This window comes from Uloborus diversus, chromosome 4 (genome assembly GCF_026930045.1).
Source record: "Uloborus diversus isolate 005 chromosome 4, Udiv.v.3.1, whole genome shotgun sequence".
In the NCBI taxonomy this organism is placed as follows: Eukaryota; Metazoa; Arthropoda; class Arachnida; order Araneae; family Uloboridae; genus Uloborus; species Uloborus diversus.
Window position 1 is genome coordinate 84,859,964 of NC_072734.1, and position 16,269 is coordinate 84,876,232.

Consider the following 16,269-nt stretch of genomic DNA (forward strand, 5'->3'; position numbering starts at 1 on the left):
TTTCTCAAAAATGTTCATTTAAAAAATATTTTACTTAAAAAAATTGCTAATAGCTATTGCGTAAAAACATCCTTATGTAACAGTTGGCAAAGTTATCAAAGGAAATTCACAACACTACCAAGACAACTAATGTCAGTTCCATTTATAACACAAAGGAATGTTATTAAATGTGCAATATTTAGGAAAAAGAAAAAAAAAGCTTTTTTTTTAAATGGTTTTTGCAAATAAGTTTTACATGATGTTTTAACAAAATTTATTTTTTAAATTATAGATTAAAGAACAAGAAATTGATGACTACACTTATGTTATAGAACCTGTGCTAGTCCTTTTTTAGTTCATATTTTTAATATAATACATTCTGTAACTACAAAAAATTGTAATCTTTCCTTTGCACACTTGCATAAATGTCGAAAAATTTGGTTTATGGAGGCAAAAAAACTCCTGCATACAAATTGAAATTTTCAATGAAAAATTTAATTTTTACTTAACTATACTAAAATCAGCTGCATGAATAAGTTACATATAGTATAATTATACTTGAATGTTCACATTAAATGAATATATTTCACAGTCAAAAAAATAATTTCGACACATTTTGTTCTGTTTTTGATATTTCCCACAAAATATAGTTTCTCAAAAATAGTTTTGGACACTTTCGGGCTCAAGGGGTTTGAACAGGATGGTAAAAACCTTGCCAAACCTGCTTTCATTTGCACACATGCGTAAACATAGGGAAATTTGGTTACTATTATCAAAATAAATAAACTCATGCATGCAAATTGAAATTTTAATAAATAATTCAACTTCTATGTAACTAGATTAAAATCATCTGCATAAATAAGTTGAATGTTCTCATTGAATTAATGTTCAATATAAAACATTTTATTATTTATTTTTAATGTTTTTTCACAGAATACATTTTTTCTAAAAATAGAGTTTTGGACACTTTTGGACAGTTTTGGACACAAGGGTTTTAGACAGGACGGTAAAAACCAGGGTTTTTACCGTGGTTTTTACCGTAGTGTCCAAAACCTTGCCAACCCTGATGTGAGTCCTTGAAAATCTATTAATTGCAATGAAATGAAATATTTTTTAATAACTATTTTCTATTTGATTGTAAAAAATACCCCCTTTAAGGCTTGCTTCGCTATTGAATCATCATTTTTTGAGAGAAGTCCTAGACTTGTACCAGAAAATAAAAGGTAGTAAAAAGATTTACATAAACAAATCGTCAATTTTTTTTTAAATTTTATTTTTTTAAAAGTAACCCAGACAAATTTGACCCCCCTAGGTAGCCCCCTTTTTTTCCATCTGTTGTTCCTATTTATATGATCTTTGGGTTTGGACATTCGGGCATTCAAAAATTGCAATTATTTGCTTATTGTTGAGCTATACTTTTTAAACTTTTTAAAATAGACTTATAAATGGTGAATTCCAGCGGTAACTGAAGGACAATTTTACAAAAAAAATCTATGCATTTCTGTCTGTGAGCTTATCAAAATACATATATTTTTTAACTGATGCATAGACTTTTATACACATCATAGTAAGTTGCTAAAAAAGCCAAAATAAAGATTTTTTGTTAATAACTTTTTTTTTAATCAAATTTAAAAAACAATAACCGGAGGACATTTTTGCGACATGATTTTCATGCTATCATGTTCTTCCCAAATGTTCAGCTGAACTAGAAAAGGGAAAATTCTATAAAAATTAGAGCACATACTGGAGTGTTCAATCATTACAACTCCACCTCTAGTTAAAATATATATATATACAGGGACGGACTGGCCAGGTCAGCTAGTCGGGGATCCCCGACTGGGCCGACCGCCGAGTGGGCCACTTCAAGCAATTTTGTTATTAAACATAATATATTCAAGTTCCCTTTTAACATTTTTAAAAGTGTGATAACTTTTTATAAAAAACTTTATTTTGTTTATTCTATGTGAAAAAAAGCGTTTTTAAACAGGGTCCCCCCCCCCTTATCCTAAGTAAGGACCAAAGTAAATAGCTGAAGTCCACATGTGCGAATGCTGTCCTCTCTTATCAACTTCCTCTCTAATTTTTAGAGCCGTGGGGGCCGTGGCTCCCACATTGTGGAAACGGGAGGGGCCAGAGAAATTGGGGTCGAAAGCGGCCTGTAAAAGGGCCCGGGAGGAAAAAGGAGCATTAAAAACTTATATTTGTACGTCTATTAACAAACATTGAAGGGGCCTGCACCATCAGACAAAGTGCTCCGGACCCTGCTTTAAATGCGCGGGCCATCCTTTTTGGTGTTTATACATGATACGGGGCGCGCAGGGGGGGGACACTTGTTGGCCCGGTTCCGAGGCTGAAGAGGGCCCGAGATTTTTTAAACGAGGAGTGAAAATGTAGGGACGCAGGAGTAAACAAGATGAAGGGGGGCCCGTAAATGTCATTTGTGACAGGCACCAAACTTTCAGTGCACGCCCCCTGTACATGCGAATTCTTTGAATATCAAAAAACTGCCTGAAATAAGCAGAACTTCTCCCCCCATTCTCAAGCAATTTTCATCAAACAGCGAACTTGATACATACGAAAAAGGGAAATGAACTGAAACCAGGGGTGCTACCCCCTCCCCCCAGATTCAATGGCTCAAATTCTCCCTCCCCCCCCCCAAATTTTTTTTAACACTCTTCTGCCCCCCCTTTTTTAAATTTTTTAGCTCTCTTTTTTATTTTAGTATTTTTTAAAAAATACTTTTTATTTAATTTATTTTTAAAAATATTTTTATTTATTTATTTATTTTTAAATATTATTATTTTATTTGAAAAGTTCTGTGCTAGGCCAATGACATACACACAAACACAAACTAAATAAATAAATGAAATAAAATATAAACAGAATAAAAATAAAATAAAAATAATAATTTAAATTAAAAATAAATCAATAAATAAATTTAAATTTAAAAACTAAAAAAAATCCCCCCCCACCCTTTTGATGACGCAACTTGTGCCATAATCCCCCACCTGGGGGGCACTCCAGACTCAAACCCCTAATCAGTGACCCCAGCTGAAGAAGTGTTGAAATGCTGCATCCTCAAGAGTAATTAACATTTAAGTAAAGAGATAATTAACGTTTTATGAATGGAAACAAATAATCATGAAGTCAACACCCCCAAAGAAGAGCTAAGATTTTGAATAAATTTATTAAATTGCATATTTTGCGTATTTTTCCGGAGATCAAGTGCTTTATACTGCCGCGGGCAGGTTAACGGCAGTATGCAGAAAATAGTTTTTGAGGCAGTTGAAGAAACGCGTGTTGAATTCATTACTAATAATCGGAAAATGCTGGAGTTAAACGTGTTTTTTTTTTTTCAGTGGAAACCAAATATGCAAGCTTGTACAAGAAAGCTAACGTACAATAGATTTAAAAAAAAAAAAAATCAAAATTTGCTGTGACTGCTCTTTTTCTGCCCGCCACAAATATAGCCCTATATTTGGCAAAATGATGGTTTTGCCCTACCCATGTTACAAAATCGTCATTTGCAAAGATTCACAAAAAATCAATAGTGAAATAACCGTATACGCTAAGACTTCTAAAAACTCAGATTATTGCCTCTCAAATGTGTTAGAAAGTATGTTGACTAGTTTTATCGGAGTAATATCTCTAAATGTTTCTAATTTCACTTCGAAGCTTTTTTGCAACCTTTAGTTTGTTTTGCTGTTTCAAAACTCATGTTAGTCATTTATCTGCTCTCAGCCACAATCAACAAATTGCTACAGCTACTAACTTTTTATCCTAGTAATATCTCTAAATGTTTTTAATTTCACTTCAAAGCTTTAAGGTACGGTTTTGCCCAACTTTCCTCGAACTGAAAATAATGCAGCGTGCTTATTTTCCACCAAAACATTCACTTCATAAAACTATGTATTTATTCGAATATTCGATGAAAATTTCAAACATTTGCAATATTACTTTGTTTTGGTGTTTCAAAACTCATATTAGTCATTGCTCTGCTCTCAGCCACAATCAGCAAATTGTCAATTAGTTTTGAAACAAATTACTACAGCTACTCGACAGCCACCAAGAAAATTCACTCCGTAATTTTAGAACTTGAAAGAAAAGGAGAGAATTTTGATTCCATTCTTAAAAAGCCGAGTGAATTCGCTTCTTATCTGCAGAATAAATTAACTGAAGAAAAAAAATCACTTATGTTCAAACATTGAACAAGATCTTCTTGTGGACTACATGCTAATTCATGTCAAGCGATCATTTAATAACGACTATGATAAAGTGATTGACAGTATAGCTTCCTGTTCAGGAGAACTATCTGGGTTGCTCAGTGCTTGAGGAAAATTATTTTTTTTACTTCAATGCCCAAATTTTACAGTTCAGCCTTTTAGAACCATTCCACGAAAAAACCGAAATTTTGTCCCGCACGTGATAGCTCATCTATCTTATCAAAAAACAATGATTATAAAATGTCATGAACAAAATTTTTTTTTCTTAAGAAATCTCATATACGTTTGTGATTCCTTAAGCACGAAAATTTTGTTCATTACCTTTTTAAATTATTATTTTTATAAAATTAATGAGCTGTCATGCTTTTGACAAATTGTTCGTTTTTCCGTAGAATGGTGTTGTTGTACTATATATGTATGCAATTTAAATACAGATTAAAAACTTAAAGTATTTTGAGGGCCAAGTATTGCTTTTTTTACCCTTTTTTCAGTTTTAGTTCTTATCGTTTCATATGTGTCTCTAACCTGACATAACTATTTAAACTTTGAAGTATGGTGGTAATAGGGCCAAAATGTAGTTTTGCTCATATAGAAGCAGTATACATTTTTTTTTTTTTTTTTTTGAATTCACAATGGTGGACCAAAATGATTTTGCCGACCGGGCCAAAGGTAGGCAGTCCGCCCCTGTATTTATATATATATATAAAATAATAATAATAATAGTTTATTGTTTTTAGTTTAGCAAGTGGTGCTTTTGCCCATTGTTACTCTATATTGCATGTACTGGAGCTTAAACATTCTCTTCTAGTTCATAGTTAAAATTTTGGTCTTTTGACCATAATTAATGAATCCTCCATGGCTGATGAGCTCTGGATTCACTCTTTATCTATTCCTACTTAATAGCTGTTTGCATTTTTCCTTTTTATCATCATTTATTATTTATAATTTGTTTAATATTTGAAATTCTGTTGCTTAATTTTATATATATATATATATATATATATATATATATATATATATATATATATATATATATATATATATATATATTAAGCACATAAATTATGTATTTGTTAAGGGTAACGGAAAGACAAGAAGTCCAAAGCAATTAAACTTTAAATTTCAACTAAAAAACATTTATTCGGCTAATACAGCAGTCTGAAACAATGATATCTAATACATGAGCCATCTGTTACAATTCTGAATTTTTTAAATACTCAATAATTTTCCCCTCCATCCAACTAGCAAATCTTGTCTAAATGTTAATGAATCCTTTGGCATATTCTTATGATTTGGGTTTTCGATTCAGCTGTATCTTCATTCTCATCATTATTTATTGACTTTCAAAGTGAGTCTGTTGACTTTAAAGTGAAATCTCCTTCAATTTGTTGAAGTACTTACTATATTCAATAACATAACTTGTTACAGGATTCAAATAGCCCATATTTTGTGTGCCAAGATGAGAACAGATATTTTTGGATCATTTTTTCTCCATGTTTTTGAATGATTTTCATATGCTTAGGAGTTTTTAAGTGTAATTTTCATGATTTTCATCACTTACAATGAAAGAAATAAAATCACTAAATAATTTTTAAAAAATTAAATGAAAGTTAAATTTTTAAATAAAAGCACACACAATTTTTGTGCAAATATTACTCATATATGTTTTAAATGTGGCTACTAACTTAAAATAATAGTTTATTTTGTGCTAGCATTCAAAAATTTTGCCCTGTACTAGCTTATAGGTTAAATGTTCTTCCGTTACTGTATTTTTAGTTCCTTTCCGTTACCATTAAAAACCATATAAATTAAATCTATATTAAAATTCTAACTATGCCTTCTTGACAAGGGACATAATTCTGCTTTGGATTTTAAAAAAACGTTAGTTTCAATAGCCAATAGGATTTTGGTGAACTAAATGAGATGTAGTATTTTAGTAACGGAAGGGCAGCAAATTGTCACCTTAGCATGGGCTACCATACAGGGGGGCAAGGGGGACTCGAGCCCGCTCCCCTCCCCTGTTAGAAATTAGACCTTCCTTGCTTTTAGTACTTTTTTTCTTTTTAAAAATATAAAAACATTTCTTTCCCAGTCATTAATGATTAAGTTATTAAAAATATCAAATTTCAATGATTGTTATCTGTCCTGAAATCGGTTTCCATGGGGAAAATATCCAGCTAAACCATGGGGAAAATATCTGAGCCCGCCCCCCTTTAAAATTTTGCATATCAGCACCCTTGCACCTTAGTAATGACCTATTTTATGGTTGAAAAAAAAAAGGAATTTTAAATTACTTACCAAAAGGTTTAACTAGACATTCAAAAGATAAAAGTTAACCTAAATATCATATGCTGCTAACAAGTTTATTGAAGTTACAGCATGTAACGAAAAAGAGATTTTTTGCTCTGTAAAAACACTAAGAGAAAACTTGATTTTGCACTTGATTTTCTAAAAATCATCAAACTATTTGGGTAAAACAGGTTAAGATTCAAGAAGCTCGTCTATTTCCGAAGAGGTATACGGCAAGTGTCAGGATATTAATTTTTAAAATTCAAGTGTCATGTCTCCTTTTTCCTGGAATTCATCAAATACTAATTATTTTTATGTTTATTTCTGTTGAGTGCTGGTTTTGTAAAAGGATCCTTTTTTTTATTGATTTTTTATAGCCTTCATTTTTTAAAAGGCTTTACATAAACAATTGAATGTACATGAGACAGATGCTGCAGCTTTTTTAACTGACTGAAGAAACAAGTGTAGCTGCTTGCTATGAACACTCTTATTTTTCTCTCTCTCTTCAAATAAATAATTGGAGATTTCACCTATGCACCAATGATCAATCTAGCTTCTTGATACATAACTAAGGTTTTGCTTTGTTTAACTTGTAGTATAGACAAATGATTTTTCGGCCCACGTCTAATTTGTGTGCTTTCATGAAGTACTTAAACTTGGTTGTTCTAAAAGTATTTCAGAATTATTGCTTATTATTTTAATGAAAGTAAGACATATTGTTTCTTTCATAGCCTCTTAGTCAAGCATACCATGATTTAGCCATAGCATATGCCACAAATAGTCCTGATGAAGTTAGTGCTGTGATAAATAAATATAGTGAAATCTATGCTAGAGTAAGTTTTGATTTTTATAAATTTTTATCCTTACAGTACTAGAATATAATTCATTATTATCTAATGATATTCTTAGAACTGTGCTGTTTTTAAATATTGAAGTTTTTTTTTTTTTTTTTTTGCCTTAATGTCTTAACCTTTGGTTTTAGTATGTTTTTCATTGCTATAATCATACAAAATGAATAAATATAAATACAATACATTTGGCTAAGAAAATAACTATCAGTCTTGTCCATAATGCAACATCTACAAAAATCATGAAAGTTGACTTTTCATGAAAGTAAATTTGCAACAAATTCATGCTTTAATTCTTTTGCTTTTATTCTCTTTTAGGATAACAATAGGGGTTTAGTGAAACAATGTATGTCATTTTTGTATAAGAAAAATATACAGAGGTTGACCAAAGTAAGTTTCTATGTTTTGCTGTCCAATATGAGAGTTGTTTTATGTTTTTATTTGTAAAGAAAAGTTTGATCATTATTTAATTTTATAAAAATCTTTTAACCTGTTGGTACATAGTTGGAAACTTTTCTAAAGCATCAAAGCTATTTCTTACTTTGTAATTCTTAAAGCTTGTTTTCATATTTATTGCACTGAATATAATTGAAAACATTTAATGGTCGGATATATACAAATATATGGCACAAATATTCAATTTATGCCTTACATCATTGCAATGAATGTATTATGTTGTGCCATATTGCGTTATGCAGGATGATTAAATAAGAATGATGGAGTTTCGAATATGCATATTTCTAACAGTGAAAATGACGCAAAAAGGAAATTTTTCACCCTCTTAAATCATTCTAAAGATGTTTTACGTGCCCTCCTCCTGATGCCTGAATGATATTGCACATATTCTCAAACTTGGCCATACATGTTGTAACATGTACGCAGTCACAGAAGCAATTGCTGCATTTAAGCTGTTTTTCAGTTCCTCAATATTAGCAGGTATGGAGCATATATAAATTTTGTATCGTTAATATATCTCCACAGGAAGAAATCTCATGGTGTGAAGTCTGGTGACCTAAGGAGTCAATCATGAAGTGCTAAATCACCACCAACAGTTGTCCCTTTATTTAAAGAGTTTTTGATTTAGTTTGCAATGATGTTACATCTGAATTGTACAAAAGTATTTCAAAAGACTTTTGTTGGTTGTTAAATTTTTCCCAACAAAAAAGGTCAAACTTTCAATATCACAATTATTTTGATGATTAGTTATCTGATTTTGTCTCCTATAGAAACTTTGTGCCCAAGTTAGTTATGAGCTAATATAGTGCATAGGAAATAGTGATGGGCATAATCGAGATCTTTTGATAGTCGAGATCTCGGGAATCGAGTGCTTCTGATTAATCGAGTGATTGATAATCTAGATCTTTTGAAGTCAATCACTTGAGTGATTGATAATCGAGATCTTTTGAAATCGAGAACTCGAGCGATTGACAATCGAGATCTTTCGAAATCAAGCGATTGACTTCTTGATCTCGAGAAGTTTGAATTGAGTTCTCGACTAGTTCATTCATTTTCTGGTTGACTTTCATAGGGGTTTCGGCAAAAAAAAAAAAAATAGCGTGACACAGCCTAGGCTATTGAATTGTTTAGGGGCGGTTTTTTCAAAAGGATTTTTTTGTTTCATTTTTTTGGCAAGGGGAGTGCTCTTTTCCTAGACGGATGCTTTGTAGCAAAAAAAAAAGTTTCTCCAGGATAACAGAACACCCTCTAATTTTTTTAGACTTACTAATAGTTGAAATAGGAATCTAAAATTCCTCCAGTATATTGCTATTCAAACAAGTTTAAAAATATTAAGGTGTGTCCTGTACTCTAGCTGAAAAAAAGTTTTTTTGAACCACCTAAGGCTTATATGTAACAGTTGAGTTTTCAAGTTGTTTTTGAACGAGGGGGGGGGGTGAAGCCATTAAGCCTGTCATTTGAGGGGTCAAGAAAGGACCCCTCGTCGCTTTTAGAAATTCTTACATTCATGAAGTTTTTGCTGTTATCAGGGTATAATATGCATTGCATGCTTCTCCTCTATTGTAAAATTTGAAATAATTGGCCTGAGTGGTCATGGCACATATGTAGCCAGTTAAAGTTCAATTTACGGGGAGCAATTGCCCTCGCCCCCTTCCTTGAAAAATTCTAGGTTTTGCATTCAAGTGGGCCTAGTTTTTGTTGTTTTCCTATAAAATTTGCATTGAGTAATTATTGATTAATAATAGATTAAGCCTGTTTTAGGGGGTCAATTTAACAGATTTTAGATTTCATTTGGGGTTTTCAATCCTTAGGGGGAAGCAGGTTCGACGAGAGGCCACGTTAGCTTATGAGAAACTATGGGCCCAGCCTTTGGAAGACTCGGCTTGGAATCGAATTAGTTTAAATTTCGTAGGATTATGCGCAGCGGTTAGTTAAACTGGCAATCGGCGCCTGTCAACTGCGCTCAGGGGACGCTCCGTATAGCATTTGAGGTGATGCACCTCAGTCTTTTTGTGAATCGGGTCGATGTCTGGAATTTATTTTACATTTTGAATGATTCATTCGAACAGTTGTATGTTCGAATAAATGATTCTCAGTTATCACATGACTCTTCGCATGACTTTGAGTGCCGAAGTAAGAAGTTAATAATGTAAACAAATTGGGAAATCAGTGCTTTTGGCTCTGCGAAAATGGACTCATTTATTCTGTTCTTTTTTTGCTGTTGTTGAGAGAAATTGAATTTGAATTATATTAGTCAGATGACTAATATGTGAGGAGGGAGGGTAAAATATTTCTCTCTGTGTTGTCTTGAGGATTGGTTGTCCCAGCGCATTAGAAGTACGCGTGTAACTTTTTATAAGGTGGCTGATTATTTTGTTCCTTTCTTGATTCGCTCTTTTTTATTTTTCTCTTTCATATACTGACTTCGGGAAAATGTAGAGCAGGAGATGAAAGTTGTAACGTTTCTGAGCACATTAATTTTAGCTTTCAGTCTTTGGCAAACTTTTTTAATTAAAATTACATGAAATGCAGATTATTATTGTTTAATTTATTTAATTCTATACGCATGAAATTTGGAACTATTCTTGTGTGCTTGTCATTTATTTTCGTGTGCGTAACTTCTAATAATATCATATTCCGCAGAAATGCAGATATTGAAATATCTGCTGGCTTTTCATATTATGCATCTGCAGGAATGCATAATATAATAAGCAGATTTTATTTGATTTTTTAATCATCCAAAAAAATCGCTCGATAATGAACATTCAACAACAAGCAATATGTTACAGGGATGCCCACAAGAAGGAGGGGGGGCGCAGTCCATGGCGTAGACTGGCTATTAAAGTTTTGATGAGGAGGGGAGTAACTTGAGAGGGTTTTTGGTCTTTCTTTAGGAGGCTCTCATTCTGGGGATTCTCCCTCGCATTTGAGGGCTGGGTGTCACGCCTTTAGGAGGATGGGTACCCTTGCATTATAAACACGTTGCATTTAAACGTTACATAGATGTTTCAGCATAATTGTCACAGTATTAACTGATTTATGTGTTTACTCAACAAAGTGTACTATCTGGGAATCCCCAATCAAAAAAAGCAACTGAGAAGCAATTTTTCTATTCTAATAGCATAAATAATGACAGGGGTGTCCGTTCGTCCCTGTAAGCAATGGCATCCCTCTTGCGACAATAACCTCCCCCTTTCCAAGAACGAAAGTCCCAAAAAGAGCTAAGACTCAAAAATTTCCATTACCTGGTTTGTGCCATACCGTCTCCCCCCTCGCGAGCGCCTCTGCAAATGAATCACTCGAAAAGTAAACCACTCTAGAGGTTTGTTCCATTTCTCTGTGATGCAGTTGAGGGGGGCCGTAGGATGATGGTGTGCCCTCAGATTTTTTGATAAAGTTTTCCCTTTTTTAGTTGAAATACATTTAAGAAAGAAAACAACTTTAAAGTTCAAACCTGTTAGTGTCGCCCAAGGACCCGCCGATATTATCATTACCCCCACTTTTTAATGAAAGAATGTATATTTGGTCTTTTAACTGTCAAGCTCAAAACAATATGGTGGTAAAGCATTTCTCTACCTTTTATTTACACGACCACCAGAGCACACACTTTTCACTTGCACTCCAGAGCTCCCCGTACCTGCCACAATTTGTGGCTGAACCAGTTGCATGGGACCCTGAAGACAGTTTTAATTTTTGAATCGGACCAGAAACCGAGCAGTCCCTGGCCCAGCACCCCCAGAGTATCGTTTCACTTGTAGAACTTTGACCATGAGCGTATTTAACGATCCCCAGTCACCATTAATGAAGACGGTGGATCTTCGACCAGTGAAGATCAAACCCGGGACCCTCCGATCACAAGTCCGAAGTTACCGATCAGGCTGCAACAGCCCCCACCAAAGCACACAACTTGTCCCTTTATCTGCTTATTTAATAATTCCTTAAAGATTTTTGTTCAAAAATATATCGTTCGATTAGCAAGGAATCTCTCAATAATCGAAAATTCAACATTCAGTTGTAACCCCATTCAAATAACATACGCAAGAAGCAATCATTCGATTTTTAAACAATTCCAAATCCATCCCTCTCAAGTGCGATGGTGAACCACCTATGAAGCTCTCCCCCAATTGCAATACCCCCAAAAGAAACAAAATCTCTGAAAAACTACAATCCTGCAGTTTGCGTCATAACCCCACCCCCCTTCTTTGTAACCCCCTACGGATAAATTACACGAGACGTAAACCACTTGTTTCATTAAGAAATTAATAAACACGTTTGTACCGAGAAGTAACAGGAAATACCCAACTTTCACAGCACAAATATCAAATTTATTACAAACACTTGTTTTGGGGTTCATTACCCAATGGTGTGGTCCAAAGTGGACGTAAAGGGGAAAAGGTCCCCTCATGTTTTCAGCTAAAGTATTCACCCTTTTTACATGAAATTTAATTTTAGTTTTAATACCTCTGAAGTTAGAACCTTATTAGCATCCCCAACCTTTACTTCTACCACCGGGACACACAACCCATGTCATCCACACACCCGTCCATGTGTTCACTCATTAAAGCCTTTCTCTCAAAACATATCATTAGACTACCAAATCATTCCAAAGAATCATTCAATAATCAAGCATTCGACAGCACACATTCAATTATAACACTATTTGAATGAAACATTCGAGAGGCATTTATTTGATCATAACACCATTTAGATCACAGCGGTATCTATTTCTCAAATGTGCTAATGCACCTATAAATGTACTAAAAGTATACTCTCTAAAAAAGACTAACATCCATTAAGAATTTCAAAGATGCGGTATGCGCCCTCCCCCCCCCCCACCCCAAGAAAAAAAACACTTCCCCTGTGGGCTCCTCACTGCAGCCCATGATTCCAAATTTTTCTTTGGGAAAGGTCAAAGGATATATGAGCCACTCAGAAGCCAATGCGGTTAAGTCCATTTTTGGATATTTTCTGATTTTTGGAAATTTTGATAAAATAAATGTTAATCTTCTTAGTTATTAAAGGATTTACTCTTTGGTAATTTTTTTCTAGGTTAGACAGCCCTTTTTTTAATAGCTTCTGAACATGTTGTATAATAATTTCAGAAGCCATTGTGAATAAGTCCACCTTTTATTAATATTTTTTTACATAAACTTTCAAATAAAAATTAAATTATTCTTCTTCTTTCGATATTTGTTGGCAACACTGAAAAACAAGAAATTCATTATACAAGAAGTCATAATCCCAGTGGCAGATACTTGAATTCAGATTTTTCTATTGCAAAAATGTATAACCTGTATGTCGAACAATGTAATGAAGAGCAAATTGTATCAGTAAAGGTAAAGTTTTATTACCATATATTTTCGACAAAATTTAACTTACATTTTAAGCAACCTTCAAAAGATACTTGTGCAACATCCGATTATTTGGTAATAAAAAAGCAATCTACAACAGATGAAGAAAAAAATGCAGCTGAAGTTGAACATGACGAACACTTGCGAGATGCAGAAATTGCCCGTAATAGTATGGCTAATGATCGACTAAGAGCTTCAGACGAAATATGCATGTTCAGTTTTGATTTCGAAAAAGCATTACCATTTCCGAAACTATCCACATCAGTGGTTTATTACAAGAGAAACTTATTAGTATACAATCTTGGTTGCCATGATTTCAAGACTAACGGGGGCTACATGTATGTTTGGCCTATAACCCAAGCATCGCGGGGTTCATAAGAAGTGTCATCGTGTTTATCTAAACACATTAAATTGTACGCAAAGGGTTTTCAAAAAATTATAATGTATTCAGATTCATGTTCAGGACAGAATCGAAATATAAAAACTGTGTTAAGTTTAATGAAATTAGTTCAGAGTGAAGACATAAAGGCTGAATCAATTGAGCTTAAATTTTTATTAAGTGGCACAGTTATTTGCCCAATGATGCTGATTTTGCAGTTATAGAAGCTTATGCAAAAAAATTCTGTATATTTATAACCCTAATGACTGGTATCATATAATACAAAATAGTAAAAGGAAGAACCCTTTCAGAGTTGTCGAAAAGAATCCATGAGAATTTCTTTTCACAAGACCATTGGAAGAAGCTGTTATCAACAGAAAAAAAATCAACAAGTGGATTAACAGTCAATTGGCTTAATATGAGATGCATAAAATTGGAACCCAAGCAGCATTAAGTTCAAACATAATTTTGACGAGGATGATACCTTTCATGTAATTGATTTTAAATAAATAAATAAAAAAAAAGGTAGGCCAGTAAATTTAAAAAATATAACTCAACCTATATTCAGAACAATTTCAAGAGAAACAAAAAAGACATCATATGTTCAGTAAAGTATATACCTCCAATTAAACACTACTTTTACAGGACATTAAGGACAACACATGGAGATCAAGATTTACATTTAAATAACTTGTAAGAAGATGGTTTTTGTTATTATGAATAAACATAAAACTTATGACAATAAATGTTATTTTATTATTTTTAAATAAATTTCTTATATTTTTCATCTGCAAAAAGGTATAAGTCCTAAAATTTTTAAGATGCTGTCATTATTTCAATAAATACTTACGTTTTTATTTTCACATCCTGTACATATCTTGTTTTTTTGCAGAGTTTACATTTCGAAAAAAGATTTTATACACTTTTCTAATTGAATTAATAAACCAAGAATTTTAAAAATTAATGTATCAAAAAACATTAATTTTCTCAATTTTTGCGTTTTGGACTTAACCGCATTGGCTTCTGAGCGGCTCATATGGCTCAATGCAAATTTTTTTGGAAAACAACAAAAACCATGCCCATTCATATGTAAAAACATTAACCTTTCAAAATTAGCCCTCTGACCCCCTGAATGACGGATCTACCACTGCAACTGAATCACTTCAGAAGACAATTATTGAGAGGTTTATTTGATTATCAAATTGATCCAGAAATGCACTGCTCAAGTGATAGACATTCAAGAAGTTACTAAAGTGAAAACTCAAGCAGTTGATCGCTCAAGTGACTGACATCTCGAGAACTCGACATCTTGAGAAGTTCACAAAGCGAGAACTCGAGCAGTTGATCGCTCGAGTAGTCGGGAAGTGATAATCGAGAACTTGAGTAGTCCATCGCTTGAGAACTCGGAAAGATAACCGAGATCCTGAGATGTGGTAATCGAGAACTCGAGATACGCTAATCGAGTACTCGAGTTGTGATAATCGAGAACTCGTAAATATCGAGTTCTCGAGTGATCCTGAATACTAGAGTGATTCGATTATGAAAACTCGATTATGCCCATCACTAATAGGAAAGGATTTAGAGTGGCATAGTGGGTAATAAACGTATAGTTTCAAATGTGTGTGTGTGTTTTGTTTGCTGTATATTTCATCTGGAAAAAACTAACCAGATTCAAAAAAAAAACAGACAACTTGTACTTCCTAAGTGACTCTTCTTTTAATATTTACTTCAGTGTGAACTATTAAACTGCACCTTTACTATACTTTTGGCATTTGTACCACAAATGAAAAATGTCAGCTGCTCATTTGCTTACTGTTGCACTTTGCAAAATTTTATGATCCTTGTTATATTTAATGCAATTAAAAGTGAATTCTGAGGGGGGTTTTTTTTCTAGTGTCTAATTTCATTGTATGCTATTATTTATTTCTTTATTCTTTTCTTTTAGACATTTCTTACCTTGTCATTAAGTGATATGGCTAGCAGGGTTCAACTTTCTGGTCCTGCAGAAGCTGAGTTTTATGTATTAAAAATGGTAAAGTATATATTTTTCTTCTTAGTCACTTGATAATTTCTTTTTAGACTTCTTTAGACAAAACAGCTAAATAAAGCTAAAACTTGGGAATGCCTCTATAAACCGTAAGAAGCACAGAACATAAAATTACAGAGATGAGAGCAAAATAATTCAGTGATTCCAGTGTCAGACTACTGTGTCACTTAAATGAAAAAAAAAATCTAGGTGAACTTAGATGAAACCATTGTGCCTCATAGGGTTCACTAAAGTGAACAGAGCTAGGCCTCCTTCAGTAAATTAATCAAAGAGATACCTAGATCAAAGCGTGGGTGCAAGACCTTCCATCTCAGGACGGATTTCCGTCTTGACGAAATTTTCCGAGACGGAGGACGGGACGGTAAGAAATTCGGTGACTTTCTTTCGGTTTTTACTTTAAAAAAAAAAAGGGAAAAAAATGGGTGTTTGAAAACATGCTTTAATCATTATACCGTTCCATCAATATGAATTTACCTCGATTTTCCGCCATGGGCTTGTTTTGTTTGCCACATGCTTTTGGAGCAACTTTGGTTAGGTAGATCTGTGACTGCCAACTCACTGCATCGCAGACTGGAGTTGAATGCTATTCTCGCAGATTTTTTGAACTAATCTCTTTTTGTCTCTATTTAAAAGATTAGTCTTTTTTCTCACTATTTTCCATCATCCTTTTGCTTTTTCTTAATTCATTTGCGGGGTT

At 33.3% G+C, this 16,269-nt stretch overlaps 1 protein-coding gene across 2 annotated transcripts in view; it reads left to right on the forward strand.

Annotated features, from left to right (window-relative positions):
* Window positions 1-16,269, forward strand: part of LOC129221425 (COP9 signalosome complex subunit 3-like) — a 69,739-nt gene that overhangs the window by 37,123 nt on the left and 16,347 nt on the right. For both annotated transcript variants that reach the window (XM_054855909.1, XM_054855910.1), the window contains exons 10-12: window positions 7,223-7,324; window positions 7,658-7,729; window positions 15,471-15,557. In XM_054855909.1, the coding sequence (XP_054711884.1) occupies window positions 7,223-7,324; window positions 7,658-7,729; window positions 15,471-15,557 (261 nt within the window). The remainder of the gene's footprint in view (window positions 1-7,222; window positions 7,325-7,657; window positions 7,730-15,470; window positions 15,558-16,269) is intronic.